This window comes from Somniosus microcephalus, chromosome 7, assembly GCF_052327205.1.
Source record: "Somniosus microcephalus isolate GS21.2 chromosome 7, FLI_Smic_1.0, whole genome shotgun sequence".
Taxonomy (NCBI): domain Eukaryota; kingdom Metazoa; phylum Chordata; class Chondrichthyes; order Squaliformes; family Somniosidae; genus Somniosus; species Somniosus microcephalus.
In genome coordinates this window covers 210,025,187-210,049,548 of record NC_140993.1, presented here as the reverse complement: position 1 = coordinate 210,049,548, position 24,362 = coordinate 210,025,187, and the positions used below count along the sequence as shown (strand labels likewise).

Sequence of the window (24,362 nt, the reverse complement as noted above, 5' to 3'; positions counted from 1 at the left end):
ACGTCAGATTCCACATGTACGCTGACAACACCCAGCTCTATCTCACCACCATCTCGCTCGACCCCTCCACTGCCTCTAATTTGTAATGCTGCTTGTCCGACATCCAGTATTGGATGAGCAGAAATTTCCTCCAATTAAATATTGGGAAGTCCGAAGCCACTGTCTTCGATCCCTGCCACAAACTCCATTCCCTAGCCACTGACTCCCTGGCCACTGTCTGAGGCTGAACCAGACTGTTCGCAACTTTGGTGTCATATTTCATCTTGAGCTGAGCTTCCGACCCCATATCTTCCCCATCACCAAGACCGCCTACTTCCCCTTCCTATCTCTGTAACCTTCCCCAGCCCTACAACCCTCCGACATCACTGCGCTCCTCCAATTCTGGCCGCTTGGCCTGTCTCCACCCCTGCCACAGCTCATCTGCTGCTGAAACCCTCCTCCAGGCCTTTGTTACCTCTATACTCAACTATTCCAAAGCTCTCCTGGCCGGCCTCCCAACTTGCACCCTCCGTAAACTTGAGCTCATCCAAAACTCTGCGGTCCACACCCTAACTCGCACCAAGTCTCGTTCACCCATCACACCTGTGCTCAGTGCCCCGTGTCCTAACTCGCACCAAGTCTCGTTCACCCATCACACCTGTGCTCGCTGACTTACATTGGTTCCCAGTCCCCACGGCAACAGTTCGATTATAAAATTCTCATCCTTAGAATCATGAGGGGTCTAGACAGATTAGATAGAGAGAAACTGTTCCCATTGGCGGAAGGGTCGAGAACCGGAGGACACAGATTTAAGGTGATTGGCAAAAGGTCGAAAGGCGACATAAGGAAAAACTTTTTTTTACGCAGCGACTGGTTATGATCTGGAATGCACTGCCTGAAAGGGTGGTGGAGACAGACTCAATCTTGGCTTTCAAAAGGGTACTGGATAAGTACCTGAAGGAAAAAACTTTGTAGGGCTGCAGGGAAAGGGTGGGGGAGTGGGACTAGCTGAAGTGCTCTTGCAGCGAACCGGCACGGGCTCAACGGCCCGAATGGCCACCTCCTGTGCTGTAATCATTCTATGATTCTATTTTCAAATCCCTCTATGGCCTCGCCCCTCCCTATCTCTGTAACCTTCCCCAGCTCTACAACCCCCCGACATCGCTGCGCTCCTCCAATTCTGGCCACTTGCGCATCCCCGATATCCTCCGCTCCACCACTGGCGGCCGTGCCTTCAGCTGCCTTGGCTCCAAACTCTGGAATTCCCCCCCTAAACCTCACTGCGTCTCTCTCCTCCTTCACAATGCACCTGTTCCAATATCTCCTTTTGTGGTTTGGTGTCAAATTTTGTTTAATAATGCTCCAGTGAGGCACCTTGGGACGTTTTCCTACTTTAAAAAGCGCTATATAAATGCAAGTTGTTGTTGTTATATTTTCTGCCAAGAAGTCAGTGAGAAACCTACTGCCTTGTTTTGGACAATATTTTCAGTTTTAACATCAAAGTGAGACATTGCTTCAAACTACAACAACTTTGTCTGTTAAGAATGGAGGCTGCATTATCAACCAATCTAAAGGCTCAAGACCATCATCTTACCAGTTGTGAATGTGGGCATAAAATCTTGCATTGAGTGCTCCAAGCTCTGATCCCACTAAAATGAAAGGACTCTGCAGCTTAGCTTCTTTGACAAGTCTGTGCAGATCGTCTACCATTCTTTAAAAGAAAAATGCAATTAGCATACACTGGGATTAACAATGGTAAATACAGCTCTTTATTAAAATACAGTATGTGCATTTCATTCATTTCCCTTTTTCCTGTGATTGGAAGTATAAGTGAGGAGTGAGTGGTGCAAATGGCTGTGTATTCAACAGTCTGCATACACCATTTTTAGACTTTGTCCATCACCCTTCAGCTCAAAAAAGTGCGAGCTGATAATGGCGCAGCGAGGGCAACGGGGCATCTGGGACCTTGGTGAACAATAGGACCAAGAGTGTCTCTCCTTAACCAATGAGACTTGAGGACTGAGAAAGAAACAGTTGAATGACATAAAAGGAAATATGGTGAATTAGAGTCAAATCAGGTAGAGAAAGAGAAATAGAGAGAGGTAAAGAAAGATTAGATTAGAGAGGGAAACCAGAGACAGAAAGGAAAAGCAAGACCATTAAAAATAATAATTTTAAAAAGCTCTTGGAATAATTTATTACCTGCAGGAGTGAGGCTCCACAGTTTCAATTCTTCCTTTTCTGGGCCGGAGAGGTGGAATGGCATTGCAGGAACATAAATCTCCTTAATAAAAGGGTCCTTCCATCATTAAGTACCAGCCCTAACTTTCTGCGGTGAGTTTAATTGGTAGTTAATGTGCAAATGCAGCAATTTCTTGACACTCAGGGGGAGGTAGCGGGCGCGCTGCCGTTTTCGTGAGGCTAACGGCAGAAATCACCCAGCAACTTGTGGTGATTCGCAACTCACGGGGTATCTCTTCCTCGTCACAAGTTGCCGGATGATTTATGCACCAATAACGGCGAGAGCATTAAACCCATTGTTATTTTGCCAGCAAATTCTGTCCCAATACTTAAAAATATCCCAAGTGACTTCCAATTCTGAATTCTGAAAGCATCTACTTTTGCAAGGGTCCATCATCCTTTTGCCTTGGTCTTGGCTTTCTTCATTCTAACCGCCCATTTGAATCAAAACCCAGTGTCTGTCTCTAATACTTTTGTTTCATACTTTATCTGGTCAGGCTGTATGTTGGGAGAGTTCCTATCTAAGCCTCTCGGGAGCAACTCCTAGAATTGTTCAAATGGATCACACATTTTTATAAAGATCCATTTGGATCTGCACTCCAACCTTTCAAAGTTCCTAATAGCTTTTTGGATCTGGAATGTAGGATTTCTGCACTAAAATCAATGAATCTGTTAGTTACCAGTAGAGGACTGGATCAATACTTCACAACTCGCATTAATACAGTTTAAGCGACACCTGCCAGTTAAATTTATAACACTGTTCATAGTGTTCGCAACACTAGCATCACCACAAAAATGGTAGGCAATGCATCTTCATTATATATACTAAAACCAATATGCCTGTGTATGGGTCTTTTAACCATTTTTCCACAGAAAGGTTTTGGATATGATTTATATTGAAGCGTTGTTTTTAAGCTAAAGTGAGTTCACAAAGATTTAAAATCTACATTACAATGTACACACTGGAGTTTAGAAGATTGAGAGGGGACCTCATAGAAGTGTATAAAATTCTGACAGGTCTAGACAGACTGGATGCAGAAGGAATGTTTCCCTTGGCGGGTGAGAACAGAACTAGAGGGCATAATTTAAGGATAAGGGCTAAACCATTTAGGACAGAGATGAGGGGGAATTTCTTCACTCAGAGAGTGGTGAACCTGTGGAACTCATTGCCACAGAGGGCAGTGTACGCCAGCTCATTAAATATATTTAAGAGGGAATTAGATATATTTCTACGGGCAAAAGGGGTTAAGGGTTACGGAGAGAAGGCGGGGACGGGATACTGAATTAAAGGATCAGCCATGATCTCATCGAATGGCGGAGCAGGCACGAAGGGCCGAATGGCCTACTCCTGCTCCTATCTTCTATGTATCTATGTATGTACAAGCAAATGCTGGAGCTGCTGGGAGAAAGAGGGGATTGGTATGTGAATGAACTCACTCAAGAGGTAAAAATACAGCTGAAAAAATTACACCTAATGACGCTGAAGGATTGCCTATCCAAGGTCACATGCTTCCGGTAACTTGAGGTTGGGAGGAACTGAAGTCATGTATACACAGCAGGGGATGGGGTGGTCCAGTTAGCTTGGCTAGCTGTAGAAATGCATAACTCTTGTCGGATTGGGAAAAGCACAGCTTTGACTGAGGTGTTTAAGATGATTAAAGATAAAGAGAAACTATTTCCTCTGGTAGAGGAGTCCAGAACAAGGGAGCAGAGAGCAGCGGTGAACAGGTGTTTTTCCAGACTGGAGGGAAGTATACAAATGGTGTTCTCCACGGTCGCTATTAGGACCACTGCTCTTTTTGATATATATTAATCACCTGGACTAAGGTATCCAGGGCATAATTTCAAAGTTTGCAGTTGACACGGAACTCAGAAATGTAATAAACTGTGAGGAGGATAGTAGCAGATTTCAAGAGGACATAGGCAGACTGGTGCAATGGACAGGCACATGACAGGTGAAATTTAACACAGAGAAGTGTGAAGTAATACATTTTGGTACGAATAATGAGGAGAGGCAATATAAACAAAAGGGTACAATTTTAAATGGGGTGCAGGAAGAGAGAGATCCGGGGGTGTACGTACACAAATCTTTGAAGGTGGCAGGACAAGTTGAGAAGGCTGTTAAAAAGCATATGGGATCTTTGGCTTTATAAATAGAGACGTAGGGGGAATTTTAACCCAAAGTAATGGGTAGGTTTGGGTCGGGTGGGAAGTTAGTGTGTGAAAGTCTGAATCCCGACCCCCCCCAACACGCCTCCAACCCGCCCACGTCCGGTTTTAACAGAGGCACGACGGGGGGGCAACCAATCCGCTCCCAGGAGGCGGGTCTTACATTATAATATTATAATGAGGTGGACGTGCCTCAGATTTAACCACCATTACAAATTTAACTGTAGCTGGTTGGGTTTTGCAGGCCTCATGAAACCCATCAGCTAAAGTAAGGCGAGGACTGCTGGATCCAGGAGGCAAGTGTCTTTACACTTACCTCCTGGATCCAGTGTCTCTGCCTAACCCACCCCTTGCACTAGGACACCTTACCACGAGGCCTATGATCCCCCCTCCAGGCCTCCGCTATTCCCCACGAGGCCTCTTCCCCCATGCTCCTGGCCCTCTGTGCTGCTCCCAACTCCCCTGATCAGCTGCGCCTGGCCCCCTGCGCTTCTGATGATCACCCTGCCTCCGCCCCTCCACCTCTTCTGGTCCTCCGATGATCACCCGGTCCCCCCCGCCACCGCTCTGCCAGCCCTCTGATGATCACCCACCGCCCCGCCAACCCCGACCACCACGCAAACCCTCCCTCCCTCCCTCCCTCCTCTCTGCAGCCTAGTGCCAAAGGCCTACCCCGCCTGCAGCCAGCCAGCTTTTCAATCTGGCTGGCTGCGGGTGGGAAACTTTCCAACACAAATTAGGCCCTACCGCTAAATCTGGCATTCCCGACTGCTTCCGGGCTTCCCCGCTCCCAACCCATCTCCCAATTAAAATTCAGGCCATAGAGTACAAAAGCCAGGAAGTTGTGCTAAACCTTTATAAATCACTGGTTAGGCCTCAGCTGGAGCATTGTGTCCAATTCTGGGCACCACACTTTAGGAAGGATGTCAAGGCCTTGCAGAGGGTGCAGAGGAGATTTACTAGAGTGGTACCAGGGATGAGGGAATACAGTTACCTGGAGAGACTGGAGAAGCTGGGGTTGTTCTTCCTGGAGCAGAGAAGGTAAGGGGAAATCTAACAGAGATGTTCAAAATCATGAACTGTTTTGATAGAGTAAATAAGGAGAAACTGTTTCCAGTGGCAGATTCGTCGGTAACCAGAGGACACAGATTTAAGGTGATTGGCAGAAGAACCAGAGGCCACATGAGGAAATCTTTTTTTTTTTTACACAGCGAGTTGTTGTGATCTGGAATGTGCTGCCTGAAAGGGTGGTGGAAGCAGATTCAATAGTAACTTCCAAAAGAGAATTGGATAAATACTTGAAGGAAAAAAAAATGTATGGGTGTACTGGAGAAAGAGCAGGGGAGTGGGACTAATTGGATAGCTCTACCAAAGAGCCAGCACAAGCACGATGGGCTGAATGGCCTCCTTCTGTGCTGTATCATTCTGTGACCTGTAGAAGCAGGTGTAAGCCATTCAGTCCCACGACCACAACTCCATTTACCCGCCATTGATCCATTTCGACTCTTGCGTAATAAAAAATCTATCAATCTGTCTTGTTCAATTGACCCAGCATCCACAACCTTTCGGAGGGAGAGAATTCTACATTTCCACTAGCCTTCCTGATTTCACTCCTGAATGGCCTAATTCTAATTTTAAGATCGTGCCATCTTGTTCTGGATTCCCCCACAAGAGGAAACAGCTTCTCTTTATCTACTCTCAATATATCAAATTCTTTCATCATTTTAATCAGTGTCCTGAGCCCAGCCATCGCTGTTCATCAGTGATCTTCACTCCATCATAATGTCAGGTGTGGGGCTGTCCACAATGTTTAGCTCCATTCAACGATGTCTGTAATGAAGCAGCCCATGCGAACCTACAGGAGGCCCTGGATTACAGCCTGGATTGGCTGGCAAGCAGCAGGTAACATTCGCACCATATCTGAAACAAGAGAAAGCCCAGTCTTCTCCAATTGACCTTCAATGGCAACACCATCACCAAGTCCCCTATCATCAACATCTTTGGGGAGGGGGGGGTCACCGTTGACCAGAAACCTTAACTGGACCAGTCATACCAGCACCATGGATACAAGAGAAAATCAGACGCTGCGAAGAGGGACGCACTTCCTGACCTCTCGAAAGCCTCTCCACCATTTACAAGGCTAAGGTCAGGACTGTGATAGAATACTCACCACAACATCAGCCGCAACAACACTCAAGAAGCTCAATACCAACCAGAACAGAGGAGTTCGCTTAATCAGTGCCCCTGCTTCTGGACTCAGCATTCACCCCCTCCCACCATCAGTGCCCTGCATTATGCATGGTCCACAGAATGCAAAGCAACTCACCACGGTTACATCAACAGATCTCCATCTCCTGCAGCCTCTACCACCTCTAACAACACAAGTATTTCAGCACTTCAAATAGAAGGCCCACCATTACTTTATCAGGGCAACTGGAGAATTGCAGCATTGCCAGCATCACCCACTTAACCGAGAACAAATAACAAAATGAATTGGTCACTCATTAGATGTTCTTTGTGGGATTTTGCCACGCAGTCAGTATCGTTTAACTGTGAATTAATTGCATTTAATGTTATTTGTAAGATTCCTCAAGACTTTGCTGTTTCATTGTTTTATAACCTCATTGCATAGCCTTTTGTCTATTTAAAGACACTCACACCAGCAGGCCTCCAACAAAACAAAAAGCATTTACTGTTGGAGTAAGATCTCTAATCAAAATGCCACGCAGTCACGTATTAAATTTCTGAAATTGATTCTTCCATCAAATCAGGAGCTGCTGCCTTGGCTCGATGCCACATCCCCAACTGCCTTTAAATGAACTCTTACAGACCTACTTACACTCAGAAGCAGCAGATTGCTTTAAAGCTCACCATCACATCACTACTGTAGGCAGAGTTCAGTGCCATTCACAACTCCTCAGATAATGAAGCAGTCCATGCCCGCAAGATGACATAGAAACATAGAAGATAGGAGCAGGAGTAGGCCATTCGGCCCCTCGAGCCTGCTCCGCCAATCAATGCGATCATGGCTGATCATCCAAATTCAGTACCCTGTCCCTGCTTTCTCCCCATATCCCTGGATCCCATTAGCCTTAAGAAATATATCCAACTCCTTCTTGAATATATTTAATGAATTGGCCTCAACTGTCTTCTGTGGTAGAGAATTCCACAGGTTCACGACCATCTGGGTGAAGAAATTCCTCCTCATCTCAGTCCTAAATGGCTTACCCCTTATCTTTAGACTGTGACCCCTGGTTCTGGACTCCCCCGCCATCGGGAACATCCTTCCTGCATCTAGTCTGTCCAGTCCTGTCAGAATATTATAAGTTTCAATGAGATCCCCTCTCATTCTTCTAAACTCCAGTGAGTACAAGCCCAATCGACCCAATCTCTCCTCACACGTCATTCCTGCCATCCCAGGTATCAGTCTGGTGAATCTTCGCTGCACTCACTCCATGGCAAGAATATACTTCCTCAGATAAGGCGACCGAAACTGCACCCAATACTCAAGGTGTGGTCTCACCAAGGCCCTGTACAACTACAGCAAGACATCCTTGCTCCTGTACTCGAATTCTCTCGCTATGAATGCCAGCATACCATTTGCCTTCTTAACCACCTGCTGCACCTGCATGCTTACCTTCAGCGACTGCTGCACAAGGACACCCAGGTCTCGTTGCACTTCCCCTTATCCCTATTGATGTTCAGATAATAATCTGCCTTCCTGTTTCTGCCACCAAAGTGGATAATCTTGCATTTATCCACATTATACTGCATCTGCCATGCACCTGCCCAATCGCCCAACCTGTCCAAATCGTACTGGAGTTTCTCTGCATCCTCCTCACAGCACACACGCTCATCCAGCTTTGTGTCGTCTGCAAACTTGGAGATATTACATCTAGTTCCCTCGTCTAGATCATTAATATATATTGTGAATAACTGGGGTCCTAGCACCGATCCCTGCGGTACCCCACTAGTCACTGCCTGCCACTCGGAAAAAGACCCATTTATTCCAACTCTTTGCTTCCTGTCTGCCAACCAGTTTTCTATCCAAGTCAGTACCTTACCCCCAATCCCATGTGCTTTAACTTTGCACGTCAATCTCTTATGCGGGACCTTATCGAAAGCCTTCTGAAAGTCCAAATGCACCACATCCACTGGTTCTCCCTTATCTATTCTACGAGTTACATCCTCAAAAAATTCCAGTAGATTAGTCAAGCATGATTTACCTTTTGTAAATCCATGTTGAATTTGTCCGATCCTGTCACTGTTTTCCAAGTGCTCTGCTATTACATCTTTTATAATGGACTCTAGCATTTTCCCCACTACCGATGTCAGGCTTACCGGTCTATAATTCCCCGTTTTTTCTCTACCACCTTTTTTAAATAGTGGGGTTACATTAGCTACCCTTCAATCCATGAGAACTGTTCCAGAGTCTATAGAAATTTGGAAGATGACCAGCAATGCATGTACTATTTCTAGGGCCACTTCCTTAAGTACCCTAGGATGTAGATTATCAGGCCCTGGGGATTTATCGGCCTTCAATCCCGTCAATTTCCCCAACACCATTTCCCCACATATACTGATTTCATTCAGTTCCTCTCTCTCATTAGACCCTATGTTCCCCGACATCTCTGGGAGTTTATTTGTGTCCTCCTTTGTGAAGACAGAACCAAAGTATGTATTTAATTGGTCTGCCATGTCTTTTTTCCCCCATTATAAATTCCCATGATTCTGACTGCAAGGGACCTACGCTTGACTTTACCAATCTTTTTCTCCTCACATATCTATAGAAGCTTTTACAGTCAGTTTTTATGTTCCCTGCAAGCTTACTCTCGTACTCTATTTTCCCCCTCTTAATTAATCCCTTTGTCCTCCTTTGCTGAATCCTAAACTGCTCCCAATCCTCAGGTTTGCTGCTTTTTCTGGCCAATATATGTGTCCTTTCTTTGGATCTTATGCTATCCCTAATTTCCCTTGTTAGCCAATGCTGAGTCACCTTTTCTGTTTCATTTTTCTGCCAAACAGGGATGAACAAATGCTGTAGTTCATCCATGCGATCTTTAAATGTTTGCCATTGCCTATTCACCGTCAACCCTTTAAGTATCATTCCCCAAACCATCCTAGCCAACTCGCGCCTCATACCATCATAGTTTCCTTTATTTAAATTCAGGATCCTAATCTCTGAATCAACTACTTCACTCTCCATCTTAATGAAGAATTCTATCATATTGTGATCGCTCCTCCCCAAGGGGCCTCGCACAACAAGATTGCTAATTAATCCTCTCATTACATAATACCCAGTCTAAGATGGCCTGATCTCTAGTTGATTCCTCGACATATTGGTCCAGGAAGCCATCCTGTATACACTCTAGGAATTCCTCTTCCACAGTATTGTTACTAATTTGGCTAGACCAATCTATATGTAGATTAAAGTCATCCATAACTGCTGTGCCCTTATTGTACGCATCTCTAGTTTCCCGTTTAATGCCATCCCCAACCTCAGCATTACTGTTTGGGGGTCTGTATACAACTCCCACTAACGTTTTCTGCCCCTTGGTATTTCTCAGCTCTACCCATACAGATTCCACATCATCAGAGCTAATATCCTTCCTTACTATTGTGTTAATCTCCTCTTTAACCAGCAATGCTACTTCACCGCCTTTTCCTTTTTGCCTGTCCTTCCTGAATATTGAATACCCCTGGATGTTGAATTCCCAGCCTTGGTCACCCTGGAGCCATGTCTCTGTAATCCCAATTATATCATATCCGTTTACATCTATTTGCGCAGCTAATTCATCCACCTTATTATGAATGCTCCTCGCATTAAGACAGAAAGCCTTCAGGCTTGTTTTTTTTAAACAAACTTAATCCTTTTAGAATTATTGTTTACTACGGCCATGTTTGATTTACACCCTTGATTTCTCTGACTTCCACTTTTGCTTTTCTCCTTCCTGTCTTTTGCTTCTATCCTTGCTTCTCTTTCCTCTGTCTCCCTGCACAGGTTCCCAACCCCCTGTCATTTTAGTTTAAACCCTCCCCAACAGCACTAGCAAACACTCCCCCTGGGACATCGGTCCTGGTCCTGCCCAGGTGCAAACCGTCCAGTTTGTACTGGTCCCACCTCCCCCAGAACCGGTTCTAATGTCCCAGGAATTTGAATCCCTCCCCCTGGCACCATTCTTCTAGCCACGTATTCATCTGAAATATCCTTCTATTTTTACTCTGACTAGCACGTGGCACTGGTAGCAATCCTGAGATTACTACCTTTGAGGTCCTATTTATTAATTTACCTCCTAACTCCCTATATTCAGCTTTTAGGACCTCATCCCGTTTTTTTATCTGTATCATTGATACCTATATGCACCACGACAACTGGCTGTTTACCCTCCCCCTCCAGAATGCCCTGCAGCCGCTCCGAGACATCCTTGACCCTTGCACCAGGCAGGCAACATACCATCGTGGAGTCTCGTTTGCGGCCGCAGAAACGCCTATGTATTCCCCTTACAATAGAATCCCCTATCACTATATCTCTCTCGCTCTTTTTCCTCCTGTCCCCTGCAGCAGAACCACCCATGGTGCCAGGAAGTTGGTTGCTGCTGCCTTCCCCCGATAAGCCATCCTCCCCAACAATATCCAAAGCGGTATATCTGTTTGAGAGGGGGGTGGCCACAGGGGACCCCTGCACTACCTGCCTACGCCTACTACTCTGCCTGGTGGTCACCCATTCCCTTCCTGCCTGTGCAGCCTTTACCTGCGGTGTGACCAACTCCCTAAACGTGATATCCACGACATCCTCAGCATCGCGAATGCTCCAGTATGTATCCATTCACAGCTCCAGCGCCGCAATGCGGTCTGCCAGTAGCTGCAGCTGGATACACTTCCCACACACATGGTCGTCAGGGACACAGGAAGCGTCCTATTTTCCCACATAGTGCAGGAGGAGCATGCCACAGGGCCGAGCTTTGCTGCCATGACTTGCCCTTTAATTAATTACTTTAAATTAAATCAATAACACCAATTATACTACAATTAAATGATATACTCAAGGGCCCTTGTTTCCTAGCACTCCCCGCTACACAACAGAGGCCTTAGAAACTATAACCACAAAATTAAGACCTTCTAAACTTTATAAACTGTGAACCTTAACTGTCAAACTATAGAGTGGTATAAATACACACCCAATCAACTGCTTCCTCCTGCCCGCGTCACGTTTTGAATCGTGACGTGGCTCTGGAACGCCGCCGCCGGTCTGTGAGATTGGTAAGCCTCTGTAAAAAAGCCTGCAAAAGTGAGTTTAAATACTCACTGAACCTCCACTCTCACCGCTCCCGACAATGGCCTCTCATTCAGACTTGGGCTGGTAAGTGGCAGGTAATATTCGTGCCACACAAGGCAATGGCTATCTCCAACAAGCGAGAGTCTAACCACCGCTCCTTGACATTCAACAGCATCACCATTGCCAAATCCCCCACCATCAACATCTTGGGGGGGTCACCATTGGCCAGAAACTTAACTGGACCAGCCACATAAATGCTGTGGCTACAAGAGCAGGGTAGAGGCTGGGCATTCTGCGGCGAGTGTCTCACCTCCCGACTCCCCAAAGCCTTTCCACCATCTACAAGGCACATGTCAGGAGTGTGATGGAATACTCTCCACTTGCCTGGATGAGTGCAGCTCCAACAACACTCAAGAAGTTTGACACCTTCCAAGACAAAGCAGCCCACTTGATTGGCAGCCCATCCACCACCTTAAACATTCACTCCCTCTACCACCGGCATACCATGGATGCAGTTTGTACCATCTACAAGATGCACTGCAGCAATTCGCCAAGGCTTCTTCAGCAGCAGCTCCCAAACCTGTGACCTCTTCCACCTAGAAGGACAAGGACAGCAGGTGGGAACACCACCACCTCCAAGTTCCCCTCTAAATCACACACCATCCTGACTTAGAAGTATATCGCCGATCCTTCATCGTCGCTGGGTCAAAATCCTGGAATTCCCTCCCTAACATCACTGTGGGAGCACCTTCACCACACGGACTGCAGCGGTTCAAGAAGGCGGCTCACCACCACCTTCTCAAGGGCAACTAGGGATGGGCAATAAATACTGGCCTTGCCAGCGATGCCCACATCCCATGAATGAAAAAAAAATCAGACAATTATGTGGTGTATGTGCCTTTAAGAGCCCCCCGTGTACTGTAATGCCGGTAATGGCCACTCGGGCTATATAAGCCTGTATAGTGTCTTGTATCAGTTAGTTCACCTCCAGACTTTGTTCAGTAAACACCTGTGAAACCAACTCCTGCATTCCGTGTCTCCATTAACACACGGATACAACAGTGGCGACGAATTGGAAATGGACTTACCTGCAAATCGGCAGCACCTCAAGGAGATCGATTCCTCAGACGAAAGTCGAAGAAAAACAAGAAAGAAAAAAACTGTGGTTTCACCAGCTAGCCGAGCTGGTGGCAGGTACTGCAATAATCCTTCCTGGGTGGCGGGCTGGGGCTCCATCGGCTGGCTCTGCAGCGGGGCCGAGCAGCGAAGGCGGAGGCAAACAGAGACAGAGGGTGGAGCACTCGGGAGACGGCCGGCGCTGCAAAGCAGGTCGGCGTTCGAACCAAGCAGAGGGAGGGGAAAGTCCCAGAGAGTCCGGCGGGAACGAGTCTCCACCTATTAAAAATACCTATATAAATAAAAACCGCGGAGAACAGCGTTGTCAGCAGCGGCAGCGGTGGGAAAGCGCGGGAGGTGCCATTTTTTTTCTGCGGGGAAGAAAGGAAAGCGCGGGAGGCGCCATTTTTTTTCAGGATGCCTAAGACTGGCAATATTACTGCTTTCGATAGCGATATAGAGGATTGGTCCACATATGTGGAAAGAGTGGAGGTATATTGCACAGCAAATGAAATAGAGGATAATAAAAAGGCATCAGTACTTCTAAATCTAATGGGCGCAAGGACATACGGGCTGTTACGAAACCTAATCACTCCAGCCAAACCGAAGGACAAGAATTTTAAGGAGATTGTTGATACCCTACAGGAGCACTTAAACCCAACACCGCTGCTGATAGCGGAACGATTCAAATTCTTCAGGAGGAATCAGCACAAGAATGAAAGTAACGCTGATTACCTCACCGAATTAAGGAAGCTGTCAAAGCACTGCCAATTCGGGGCAGGACTGGCAGATTCTCTTCGAGACAAATTCGTCTGCGGTCTCCTAAGTGAAGGAACACAGAAAAGGCTACTTTCTGAGAAAGATTTGACACTGGACAAGGCTTTCAGTGTGGCTGTATCATACGAAGCAGCCGCAAGAGGAGCTGCAGAGATACAGCAAAAGCCACAGGACTTCGGCACCCATGAAATGACACAGGGTTGAGAGAGATGTTATCGCTGCGGCAGATCCACCCATGACCAGAGGGACTGCTGGTTCAAGGACAAAACATGCAGGCAATGCGGAAAGATTGGACACATTGCACGGGTATGCCGATCTGGACAAAAAAAAATCCACGGACAGGAAAAAAATTAATAAGGAAAAGTACAGAAAGGTACAAATGATGACGGACAGTAGCTCCGAAGACCAGAAGAGCGATAGCGACTCCGGAAACAAGAGACTAAGCTGTCTCAAATTACATAATGTAATTGCCAAAGAAGATTACCAGACCTTTTGGGTTACCCTCACGATAGCGGGGTCCCCAGTTAAAATGGAGCTAGATACAGGATCAGCTCTGACCGTCATAAGTCGACGGGATTACAAGCGGCTATTTCCGCATATACCTTTGAAAGACACATCCATTATCTTGAAAACATATACGGGGCAGAAAGTATACCCCAAAGGGAAAATAAGGGTGCCTGTTGTATACAACGGCAAGGAAATACAGAAGTTGTATTTATACGTTCTGCAAGATGGTGGTCCACCGCTGTTGGGACGTGACTGGATCAGGAAGATACGTTTAGACTGGCACTCCATTCAGGCACTGACGGTGACCAGTAAGAAAAAAAATGATGACATCATACCTGAACGATTAAAAGGCATCTTGGCCAACGCCAAGGAAGTATTTCAACAGGAACTAGGAACCTTGAAAGGCGTCACCGCCTCAATAAAAGTGGAAGATGCGGCAATTCCCAAGTTTTTTAAGGCAAGGCCGGTGCCATACGCAATTCGTCCAGCAGTCGAAGCAGAGCTGGAGAATTTGGAAAAGGCAGGCGTATTATCCAAGATAGATTGGAGTGAGTGGGCAACACCCATCGTCCCGGTCATGAAGAAAACATTGAATAATGATGAATCTGAAGAACAGAGAAAAATTCGCATCTGTGGGGACTTCAAGGTGACTGTAAACCCGGTCCTTCACACGGTACAGTATCCTCTTCGAGGATAGAAGATATTTTCGCCTCACTATCCGGAGGGAAACGTTTCACCAAAATTGACTTGGCACAGGCATATCTACAGATGGAGGTTGAAGAGGCCTCTAAAAAGTATCTCACGATAAATACACACAAAGGCCTGTACCAGTACAATCGACTGGTTTTCGGAGTAGCATCAGCTCCAGCTATCTGGCAAAGAGCTATGGAGCAAGTCCTCCAAGGGATTCCGGGGACTCAATGCTACCTAGACGACATCCTTGTAACAGGAGAAAACGACAACGAGCACCTTGCCAATTTGGAGCAGGTGCTCACTAGGCTGAGAGAACGGGGCCTACGAGCAAATCGCCCCAAGTGCGAATTTTTCCAGAAACAAATATCATATTGTGGCCACATAATTAACGAGGAAGGGTTGCATAAGTCACCTGAAAAAATTGAAGCGGTGATAAAAGCCCCAGCACCTGAAAATGTCTCGCAATTAAGGTCGTTCCTGGGATTGATAAATTACTATCATAAATTTTTACCAAACTTGTCAACTCTTCTGCACCCTCTTAACGAACTGCTACAAACGGGAGTAATTTGGAAATGGAGCGAAGACTGTAAACGTGCCTTCCATAAATGCAAAGGCTTGATCACGTCCAAGGAAGTTTTGGCTCATTACAACCCATCACTGCCAATCAGACTGGCATGCGATGCATCCCCTTATGGCGTAGGAGCGGTATTATTCGCATAGATTCCCTGATGGCTCGGAGTGGCCGATAGCTTTTGCGTCACGCTCATTGAACTCAGCTGAGCGTAACTATGCCCAGATCGACAGGGAAGCACTCAGCCTGGTATGGGGAGTGAAGAAATTCAACCATTACCTACACAGACAAAAATTTACCTTGTTGACTGACCATCAACCCCTCATCTCCATATTCAACCCTAAAAAGGGTGTTCCCATTATGACAGCGCAAAGGCTACAGAGGTGATCCCTTTTTCTAGGGGCACACCAATACAACATAGAATACAAAGGATCAAAACAGCATGGGAATGCTGACGGTTTATCGCGCCTACCGTTGCCAACGGTAGAAGAGGCACCTACAGTGGACCCAGTGGAGATGTTCCACTCAACCATAGTGGAATCTCTACCAGTAACAAATTCTGCCATTGAAAAGGAAACGAGAAATGACCCGACTCTCTCACGAGTCTACGATTTAACAGTGAAGGGATGGCCAGCACATGGCGAACCACTGTTGCCAGCATTCTCGCAAAGAAGAGAACAGCTGTCAGTGTGCCGAGGAACCTTGATGTGTGGATCCAGAGTGGTGATTCCACCCAAACTCCAGGATAAAGTGCTAAAGGAGCTTCACGAGGGGCATCTGGGTGGAGTGAAAATGAAGAACCTAGCCAGAGCGTTTGTGTGGTGGCCAGGTATCGATGGAGACATCGAAGAAATGACCAAGAGCTGCCTAGGATGCCAGAAGGTCCAAAACGCCCCACCACAAGCCCCTCTACATCCATGGGAGTGGCCCTCATCTCCATGGCAAAGGGTACACATCGACTTTGCTGGTCCATTTATGGACTCAATGTTCTTAATCACGGTTGATGCACACTCCAAGTGGCCGGAGGTAATAAAGATGTCCTCCACCACCATGGAAAAAACCATCACAGTATTAAGGACCATATTTGCCAGGAATGGGCTGCCTGAACAGATCTGTTCTGATAATGGACCGCAATTTGTGTCCGAAGAATTCAGGAAGTTCTTAAAAAACAATGGGGTTAAGCACTACACGTCCGCCCCATACCATCCCGCCACCAATGGATTGGCTGAAAGGTTTGTTCAGACCTTCAAGAAGGCCATAAAGGCCACGGGTAATGAAGACATAAATCTACAGCATAAGGTAGATAACTTCTTGTTTGCATACAGGAATGCAACACGTGGTTACAAACCAAACTCCCGCCATGATGTTCTTCAATAGAAGCCTAAGATGCCGGCTGGATTTGATCAAGCCAAGCATCAGAAGGGACGTGGAGAACGGGCAATTTCAAGGCATGAATGAAAGGCCAACTAGAACCTTCCAGATAGGTCAACAAGTTTTGGCCCGGGACTACCGTACCGAGAAATGGCAGCCTGGAACTATTTGCACACGACTAGGACCGCTGATGTATACCGTGGACATTGGAGAAAGCATAATAAGGCGCCATGCTGACCAAATCATAGAGTCATCCGAAAAGGGACAACCTACACCACAACTCTATACGCCTAATGATGAAGCAGAGATACCCATAGTATCTACCTCCGATCCGGTGATACTGGAACCAGATGAACCCGACACTGGCATTCAAGCCGAATCGACCTTGCCAAAAGAACCTACTACACCACCAAAAACTACTACACCACCGAGGCGTTATCTGGACCGAGTCAGGAAGCCTCCAGAGAGACTGACTTATAATTGATTAACTGCAGCAAATGTGTAGATTATTGTTCTTGTAACATGTTAATTAATGATTACTTAAAATGTTATGTACTGGTTGTCTAAAAGGGGAGGAATTGTGGTGTATGTGCCTTTAAAAGCCCCCTGTGTACTGTAATGCCGGTAATGGCCACTCGGGCTATATAAGCCTGTATAGTGTCTTGTATCAGTTAGTTCACCTCCAGACTTTGTTCAGTAAACACCTGTGAAACCAACTCCTGCATTCCGTGTCTCCATTAACACACGGATACAACAAATTACAATTAAATTACCAGATGCTGTAAACTAAAAATGAAAATGAATGCAGTCCTGTAATTCTTTTTTTCTGTTTTCTGTGCTTAGAATAGAGAATATTGTTTAGTGAAGGTTAGAATTTCACAATTTCCATGTTGCTCCCCACCCTCAGAATCCACCCTCAATCAGGACAACACCCAGCTGCAGCCTATTCTACCAGCTAGATCAACTGGCTCCAATGGTCTAACTCACTGTTATTTCAGCAATTTTCAACAATCTATGTTACTGTTATTTTAGTGAGCAGCAGCGGTCCATTTTACTCGGCACTCCAATATCTGTAGTCGTGCTAACAGGCTCATATGTGGCACCGAGGGTTTGTTGTTACTTTAACTATATCTAAATATGCAGCGCTGTTACCCAGACCATACTGTAACTGTACCTCTGTATTCACATTCTAACTGTACATTGAACAATGGGAAAGCTTTAGTCTCCTTATTTGAGGAAGGATATACTTGCCTTAGAGGTGGTGCAATGAAGGTTCACTAGATTGATCCCTGGGATGAGGGGGTTGTCCTAGGAGGAAAGATTGAGCCTATATTCTCTGGAGTTTAGATGAATGAAAGGTGATCTCATTGAAACATACAATATTCTGAGGGGGCTTGACAGGGTAGATGCTGAGAGATTGTATACCCTGGCTGGAGAGTCTAGAACTAGGGGGCATAGTCTCAGGATAAGGGGCTGGCCTTTTAAGACTGAGATGAGGAGGAATTTCTTCACTCAGAGGGTTGTGAATCTTTGGAATTCTCTACCCCAGAGAGTCGTTGAGTATATTCAAGGCTGAGATAAGATAGATTTTTGGACTGTTGGGGAATCAAGGGATATGGGGATAGTGCAGGAAAGTGGAGTTGAGGTCGAAGATCAGCCACGATCTTATTGAATGACGGAGCAGGTTCAAGGTGCCGTGTGGCGAACTTCTGCTCCTAATTGTTATGTTCTTATGTAAGTTGCTACTCTAATTGTACCTTTGTACTGAGATCCTTTACTCGGGCTATGCTAAGTATATCTGCAGCACTGTGATTTTACTTGTGTACTTGGAACTATTGCCAGGGCTCATCCTCCAATAGTGCCTGTGAGAAAATGAGAAATTTATTTTATAGCTTAAAAAAATCATGAGTTAAAATGCAAGCTGTCTTTCACAATCAAATTTCAAAATGGAAGCCAGACTCCAGTGGTCTGTGAGACATGTTTAATCAATAAATAGTCAGGCTTTGTCTTCAAGGAAGAAGTGGAGCACCCACAGGCTGTCCTAGTGGGGGATGGAGGTGTAGAGGGTCTGGATGTCCATGGTGAAAAGGAGACGGTAAAGGCCAGGAAACTGGAAACTATTGAAGTGCCACTTCTTCCTTGAACAGAGGCCCAATCAGTCCCCATCCACCATCACCCTCCTTCGCCTGGCTTAACTAGTTCTTTCATTCAACAACTTTTCCTTCGACTCCTCTCACTTCCTCCAAATAAACGGTATCGCTATGGGAACACGTATGGATCCTAGCTATGTCTGCCTTTCCGTGAGATTCGTGGAACATTCTTTGTTCCCGACTTACTCAGGTCCCCTCCCTCACCTCTTTTTCTGGTCGGTGCAGCTTCCTACTCTCGTCCCAAACTGGAAAATGTCAGCAACTTTGCTTCAAATTTCCATCCCTCCCTCGCCTTCACATGGTCTATCTCCAAATCTTCCCTTCCTCGACTTCTCTATCACCATTTCTGGGGATAGGCTGTCAACCAATATCTACTGTAAGCCAAAGGAAAAATAGTGCGAATGCTAGAATCTAAAATATAAACAGAAAGTGCTGGAAATATTCAGCAGGTCAGGCTATGGAGAGAGGAACAGAGTTAACTTCGATCTGACAAAGGGTCACAGGCCTCAAACGTACGACGCAAAATTCAGATCCATGGCGCCTGTTCTTTTGGCGCTTAGAGGTCCAAAATGGCGTCAGTGGAGCACGCGCAAACTTGTGGGGCGAATCACGCTGGACACCATATTGGTGAGGGTGCTAGTGCACGTGCAGCGAATGCCCGCCGGAAGTATGCAGAACAGGCAGATCTGCTCGTCAATTCTATAGATTTTAAAGTTGCCAAATTCTACAGGGAGTGGCGTAGCAGGTACTGAAGGACTTTTTCGTGAGTTCAAAGCTTTTGCACAATCCTTTTGCTGACAGACAGTGGTGCACTAGTAGGCATTCCCCTTGGAATACAGCATGACTTCGAGAATGAACAGAGGTGACATACAGCAGGAGAAGCTGCTGGAAGAGGGAGGAGGAGGAGGAGGAGGGGGAGAAGGGCTCTCAGCAGGAGGCCATATCTGCCCAGGGTGTTCAGGGAGCAATTCTCCTATCTGAACCTCAGCGAAGAACAATGTGTGAGACGTCTGTACTTCAATAAGGATGTCCTCACTGAAATCTGCCACCTGCTGCAGCCACAACTGCAACCTCAGAGTAAGGTGAGGACCATATTGCCAGTGGTTGCGAAGGTGACCGTGGTGATGAACTTTTATGCACCTGGATCCTTCCAGGTTGGAGCTGGAGATATTCGCAACATCTCGCAGTTTGCCATCCACTGTTGTGTAAGGCAGGTCATTGTGGCTGGAGCTAACAACATTTCATTCTCTCTTGCCAGAGAGCAGCAGGTGGAGTGAGCACACGGCATCACTAGCATTGCAGGCTTCCCCATGGTGCAGGGTGTTTTTGACTGCACGCACATCGCTTTGTGGGCGCCACATGTCAACTCTGCCCTGTACCAGAACTGAAAGGGATTCACTCTGCGGCAGTCCACCGTGCAAGCTGCATTTGAGTCACCACAGCAAACCAGAGGGTGGCTAATGGGTGACAAGGGCTATCTGCTGACATCCCAGCTCATGACTCCGGTGCGCAACCCACACACACGTACTCAGCATGCATACAAATAAGAGCCATGCTGCCACATGAAATGCGATGGAGTAGGCCACTGGTCTGCTGAAACAATGGTTCTGCTGCCTGGACCGCTCTGGAGGGTCCCTGCAGTACTCGGCAGAGCGGGTGTCAAGATTCGTGGTGGGCTGCTGCATGCTGCACAACTTCGCCATAATGAGGGCACAGCACTTGCCGCCAGCTGTACGGCAAACAGCGAAGGAGCAGGATGAGGAAGAGAGAAGGCAACCTAGACAACCCCTTTCCCCTGGGCTGTCCGTGAAGAACTCATCCAAGTGCGATACCGGTAACCGCAACCCCAATTCCCCATTCACTAACAATCCCACATCTTACCTTCCCTCTGTCACTGACCATCACAGCGTCCGCTTGGCCTCAGTGCAAAAATAAAAGCCAACACAAAATAAACATTCCAAACCAAATTTATCACTCAAATCATGCCATATTGCACACAAACTTAAACTAATCACCCCTGTGCATTCCCCTAGTGCCTGTCTTCCGTATGTCCTTACGCTGTGCTACTCCACTGGCTGCAGCATGGCTGGTGGAAGGCTGTTGACCTTCAGTGGAGGAGACTGCAGATGGTCTTGGAGGATGACCTTGAGCAGCTCTGGGCCTGGATGTCCCGGCTGCGGACTGCACCATCTGAATAGCTGGCAGCGTGTGCGAGGTGTGAGATGTGGGCGTGAGGCTTGCAGCAGTGCTAAGTGTGTGAGGGTGAGGTGAAGCCATGTTAGGTATGAGTCCTGATTGATAAGAGATTGTTGGTAGGTGAGTGATGGGGGTGCGGTGAATTGAGCAGTGTGAGAGGCTAGTGATGCTGTTGGCGGGATATGGCATTTGAGGATGCATTCACTGACCTTGACCACTCATGTGAGGTCACTGAAATTCTTGCGGCACTAGCTCCTCGGGGTTTGACTCCTGGCATTGACTGCCACGATTATCTGCTCCAACTGCCTTCTGAGCGTGTGCCTGGATCGTTTCCTGTCCCCCTGTGGATACAGCACATCTCGCCTCCTCTCCACTTCCACCTAGGCCTCCAGTGCAGCGTTGGAAAACCTTGGAGCCCGCTCTCTCGCATGTATTGCCAATATTGAGCGTTTCCCAGGTCAGAATCAGTTGTGGAACGACTTCTACCACCTGCTCCAGCCACAACGCACCTCCCCTTTAAGAGGTGCAGGCTGATTTTAATAGTGCAGGCTAGCTGTTGCTAGCCTCTCACAATTTTGGCAGCGGTTGGTGCTGGCTGCACACAGAAATCATGTAAATGAGCAGGAAGCAAGAAGTTGACGTGTTGCCTGCATTACATTGAACGGGCGCGGGTTAATTGTGCATCGCGATCCCCATGCCCGTTTTCAGGAGCTATTGAATTTAGCCCCTGTAAACTCTGTTTCTCTCTTCACTGATGCTGCCTGACCTGCTGAGTATTTCCAGCATTCTCTGTTTATATTTCAGATTTCCAGCAACCATAGTATTTTGCCATTGTTTCTTTGAACTTGATTAAATTATCACTTTGAATTATCAGACAAATTGAATTAAATAACTTTCAATTAAGAGAAGTCGACTCTACATACAACTTGATGCTTTCTCCTAACAGTCAGGAACTTAGTGGGGACCACAGTTTCACTCTCTATATTCAGAGGGGTCAGGAGGGAATATATATTACACCCTTTCTCAGCAAAGTGATGGAAGGTGTCATCGACAGTGCTACCAAGCAGCACTTACCAATAAATAACCGGCTCGCTGATGCCTGGTTTGGGTTCCGCAAGGACCACTCAGCTCCAGACCTCATTACAGCCTTGGTCCAAACATGGACAAAAGAGCTGAATTTCAGAGGTGAAGTGAGAGTGACTGCCCTGGACATCAAAGCAGCATTTGACCGAGTGTGGCATTAAGGAGCCCTAGTAAAACTGAAGTCAATGGGAATCGGGTGGAAAACTCTCCACTGGCTGGAGTCATACCTAGTACAAAGGAAGATGGTTGTGGTGGTTGAAGGTCAATCATCACAGCCCCAGGACATTGCTACAGGAGTTCCACAGGGCAGTGTCCTAGGCCCAACCATCTTCAGCTGCTTTATCAATGACCTTCCCTCCATCATAAGGTCAGAAATGGGGATGTTTGCTGATGACTGCACAGTGTTCAGTGCCATTCGCAACTCCTCAGATAATGAAGCATTCCATGCCCGCATGCAGCAACACCTGGACGACGTTCAGGCTTGGGCTGATAAGTGGCAGGTAACATTCACGCCACACAAGTGCCAGGCAATGACTATCTCCAACAGGCGAGTGTCTAACCACCACCCCTTGACATTCAATGGCATTACCATCGCCGAATCCCCCACCATCAACATCCTGGGGGGGTCACCATTGACCAGAAACTTAACTGGATCAGCCACATAAATTCTGTGGCAACAAGAGCAAGTCAGAGGCTGGGTATTCTGCAGCGAGTGTCTCACCTCCTGATTACCCAAAGCCTTTCCACCATCTACAAGGCACAAGTCAGGAGTGTGATGGAATACTCTCCACTTGCCGGGATGAGTGCAGCTCCAACAACACTCAAGAAGCTCAACACCATCCAAGACAAAGCAGCATGCTTGATTGGCACCCCATCCACCGCCTTAAACATTCACTCCCTCCGTGGCTGTACCGTGGCTGCAGTGTGTACCATCTACAAGATGCACTGCAGCAACTCGCCAAGGCTCCTTTGGCAACACCTCCCAAACCCGCGATCTCTTCCACCGAGAAGGACAAGGGCAGCAGGCGCATGGGAACACCACCACCTCCAAGTTCCCCTCCAAGTCACACACCATCCTGACTTGGAAGTATATCGCCGTTCCTTCATCGTCGCTGGGTCAAAATCCTGGAACTCCCTTCCTAACAGCACTGTGGGAGTACCTACGCCACACGTACTGCAGCGGTTCAAGGCGGCGGCTCACCACCACCTTCTCGAGGGCAATTAGGGATGGGCAATAAATGCTGGCCTTGCCAGCGACGCCCACATCCCATGTAGGATTTTTTTAAATGGTTAAAGACAGACAACAGTCTCAAAATATAAAACACAAACGAAAAAATATTGCCAAATTACAGACAGGTTTTTTTTCATTTAAACGTAACCATATTAAAGTATTGCTTATTCTACAAAGATTACCTTCCAGTCGTTGACCACCTCCATAGCTTATCCATTTCAGTTGTTTCATTCTGGAACAGTCTCTTACTAAAGCCAAGTCCAGCTCTGTCATATATGCACGCCTGCAGGATAAGAGAAAGTATATGACTTATCCCAATGGAGAGGATAACATCAAGTGTCTGATAAATTACATTAAGTGTTTATTATCTGTACGGTAGCCTAGTGCTTATGTTACTTGACTAGTAATCCAGAGGCCTGAACTAATGATCTGGAGACATGAGTTCAAATCCCACCACGGCAGCTGGGGATTTTAAATTCAGTTAATTAAACAAATCTGGAATAAAAAGCTAGTATCTGTAATGGTGACCATGAAACTACAGGATTGTCATAAAAACCCATCTGGTTCACCAATGTCCTTTCGGGAAGGAAATCTGCCATCCTTACCCAGTCTGGCCTATGTGTGACTCCAGACCCACAGCAATGTGGTAGACTCTTAACTGCCCTCTGCAATGGCCTAGCAAGCCACTCAGTTGTATAAGGCGGTTCACCACCACCTTCTCGAGGGCAATTAGGGATGGACAATACCAGCCTGCTGTGCCAATCTCTGATTTTTCTTCCCACCTTGTAGGAAATATTTTGACTCCTTTCACTCAGTGTGCCATGATTGAGAACCGAATGGTGCGGGGTGATTGCAGGACCTGAATCTGTGGCCAACTGCACCACCTGAAATAATACCTATTTTTCTAAAAACAGAATAAAAATGCACACAAATATGTATTGCTGATGTATTTTACAGTGCAAGTACTCAACACAGAGAAAGGAAGGCAAAACGACATAAAAT

At 46.7% G+C, this 24,362-nt stretch overlaps 1 protein-coding gene across 2 annotated transcripts in view; it reads right to left on the bottom strand.

The window, feature by feature from the left end:
* Positions 1 to 24,362, bottom strand: part of LOC147115102 (uncharacterized) — a 280,011-nt gene that overhangs the window by 122,887 nt on the left and 132,762 nt on the right. For both annotated transcript variants that reach the window (XM_085993392.1, XM_085993393.1), the window contains exons 5-6: positions 23,543 to 23,643; positions 1,574 to 1,690 (exon numbers count right to left, since the gene is read on the bottom strand). In XM_085993392.1, the coding sequence (XP_085849518.1) occupies positions 1,574 to 1,690; positions 23,543 to 23,643 (218 nt within the window). The remainder of the gene's footprint in view (positions 1 to 1,573; positions 1,691 to 23,542; positions 23,644 to 24,362) is intronic.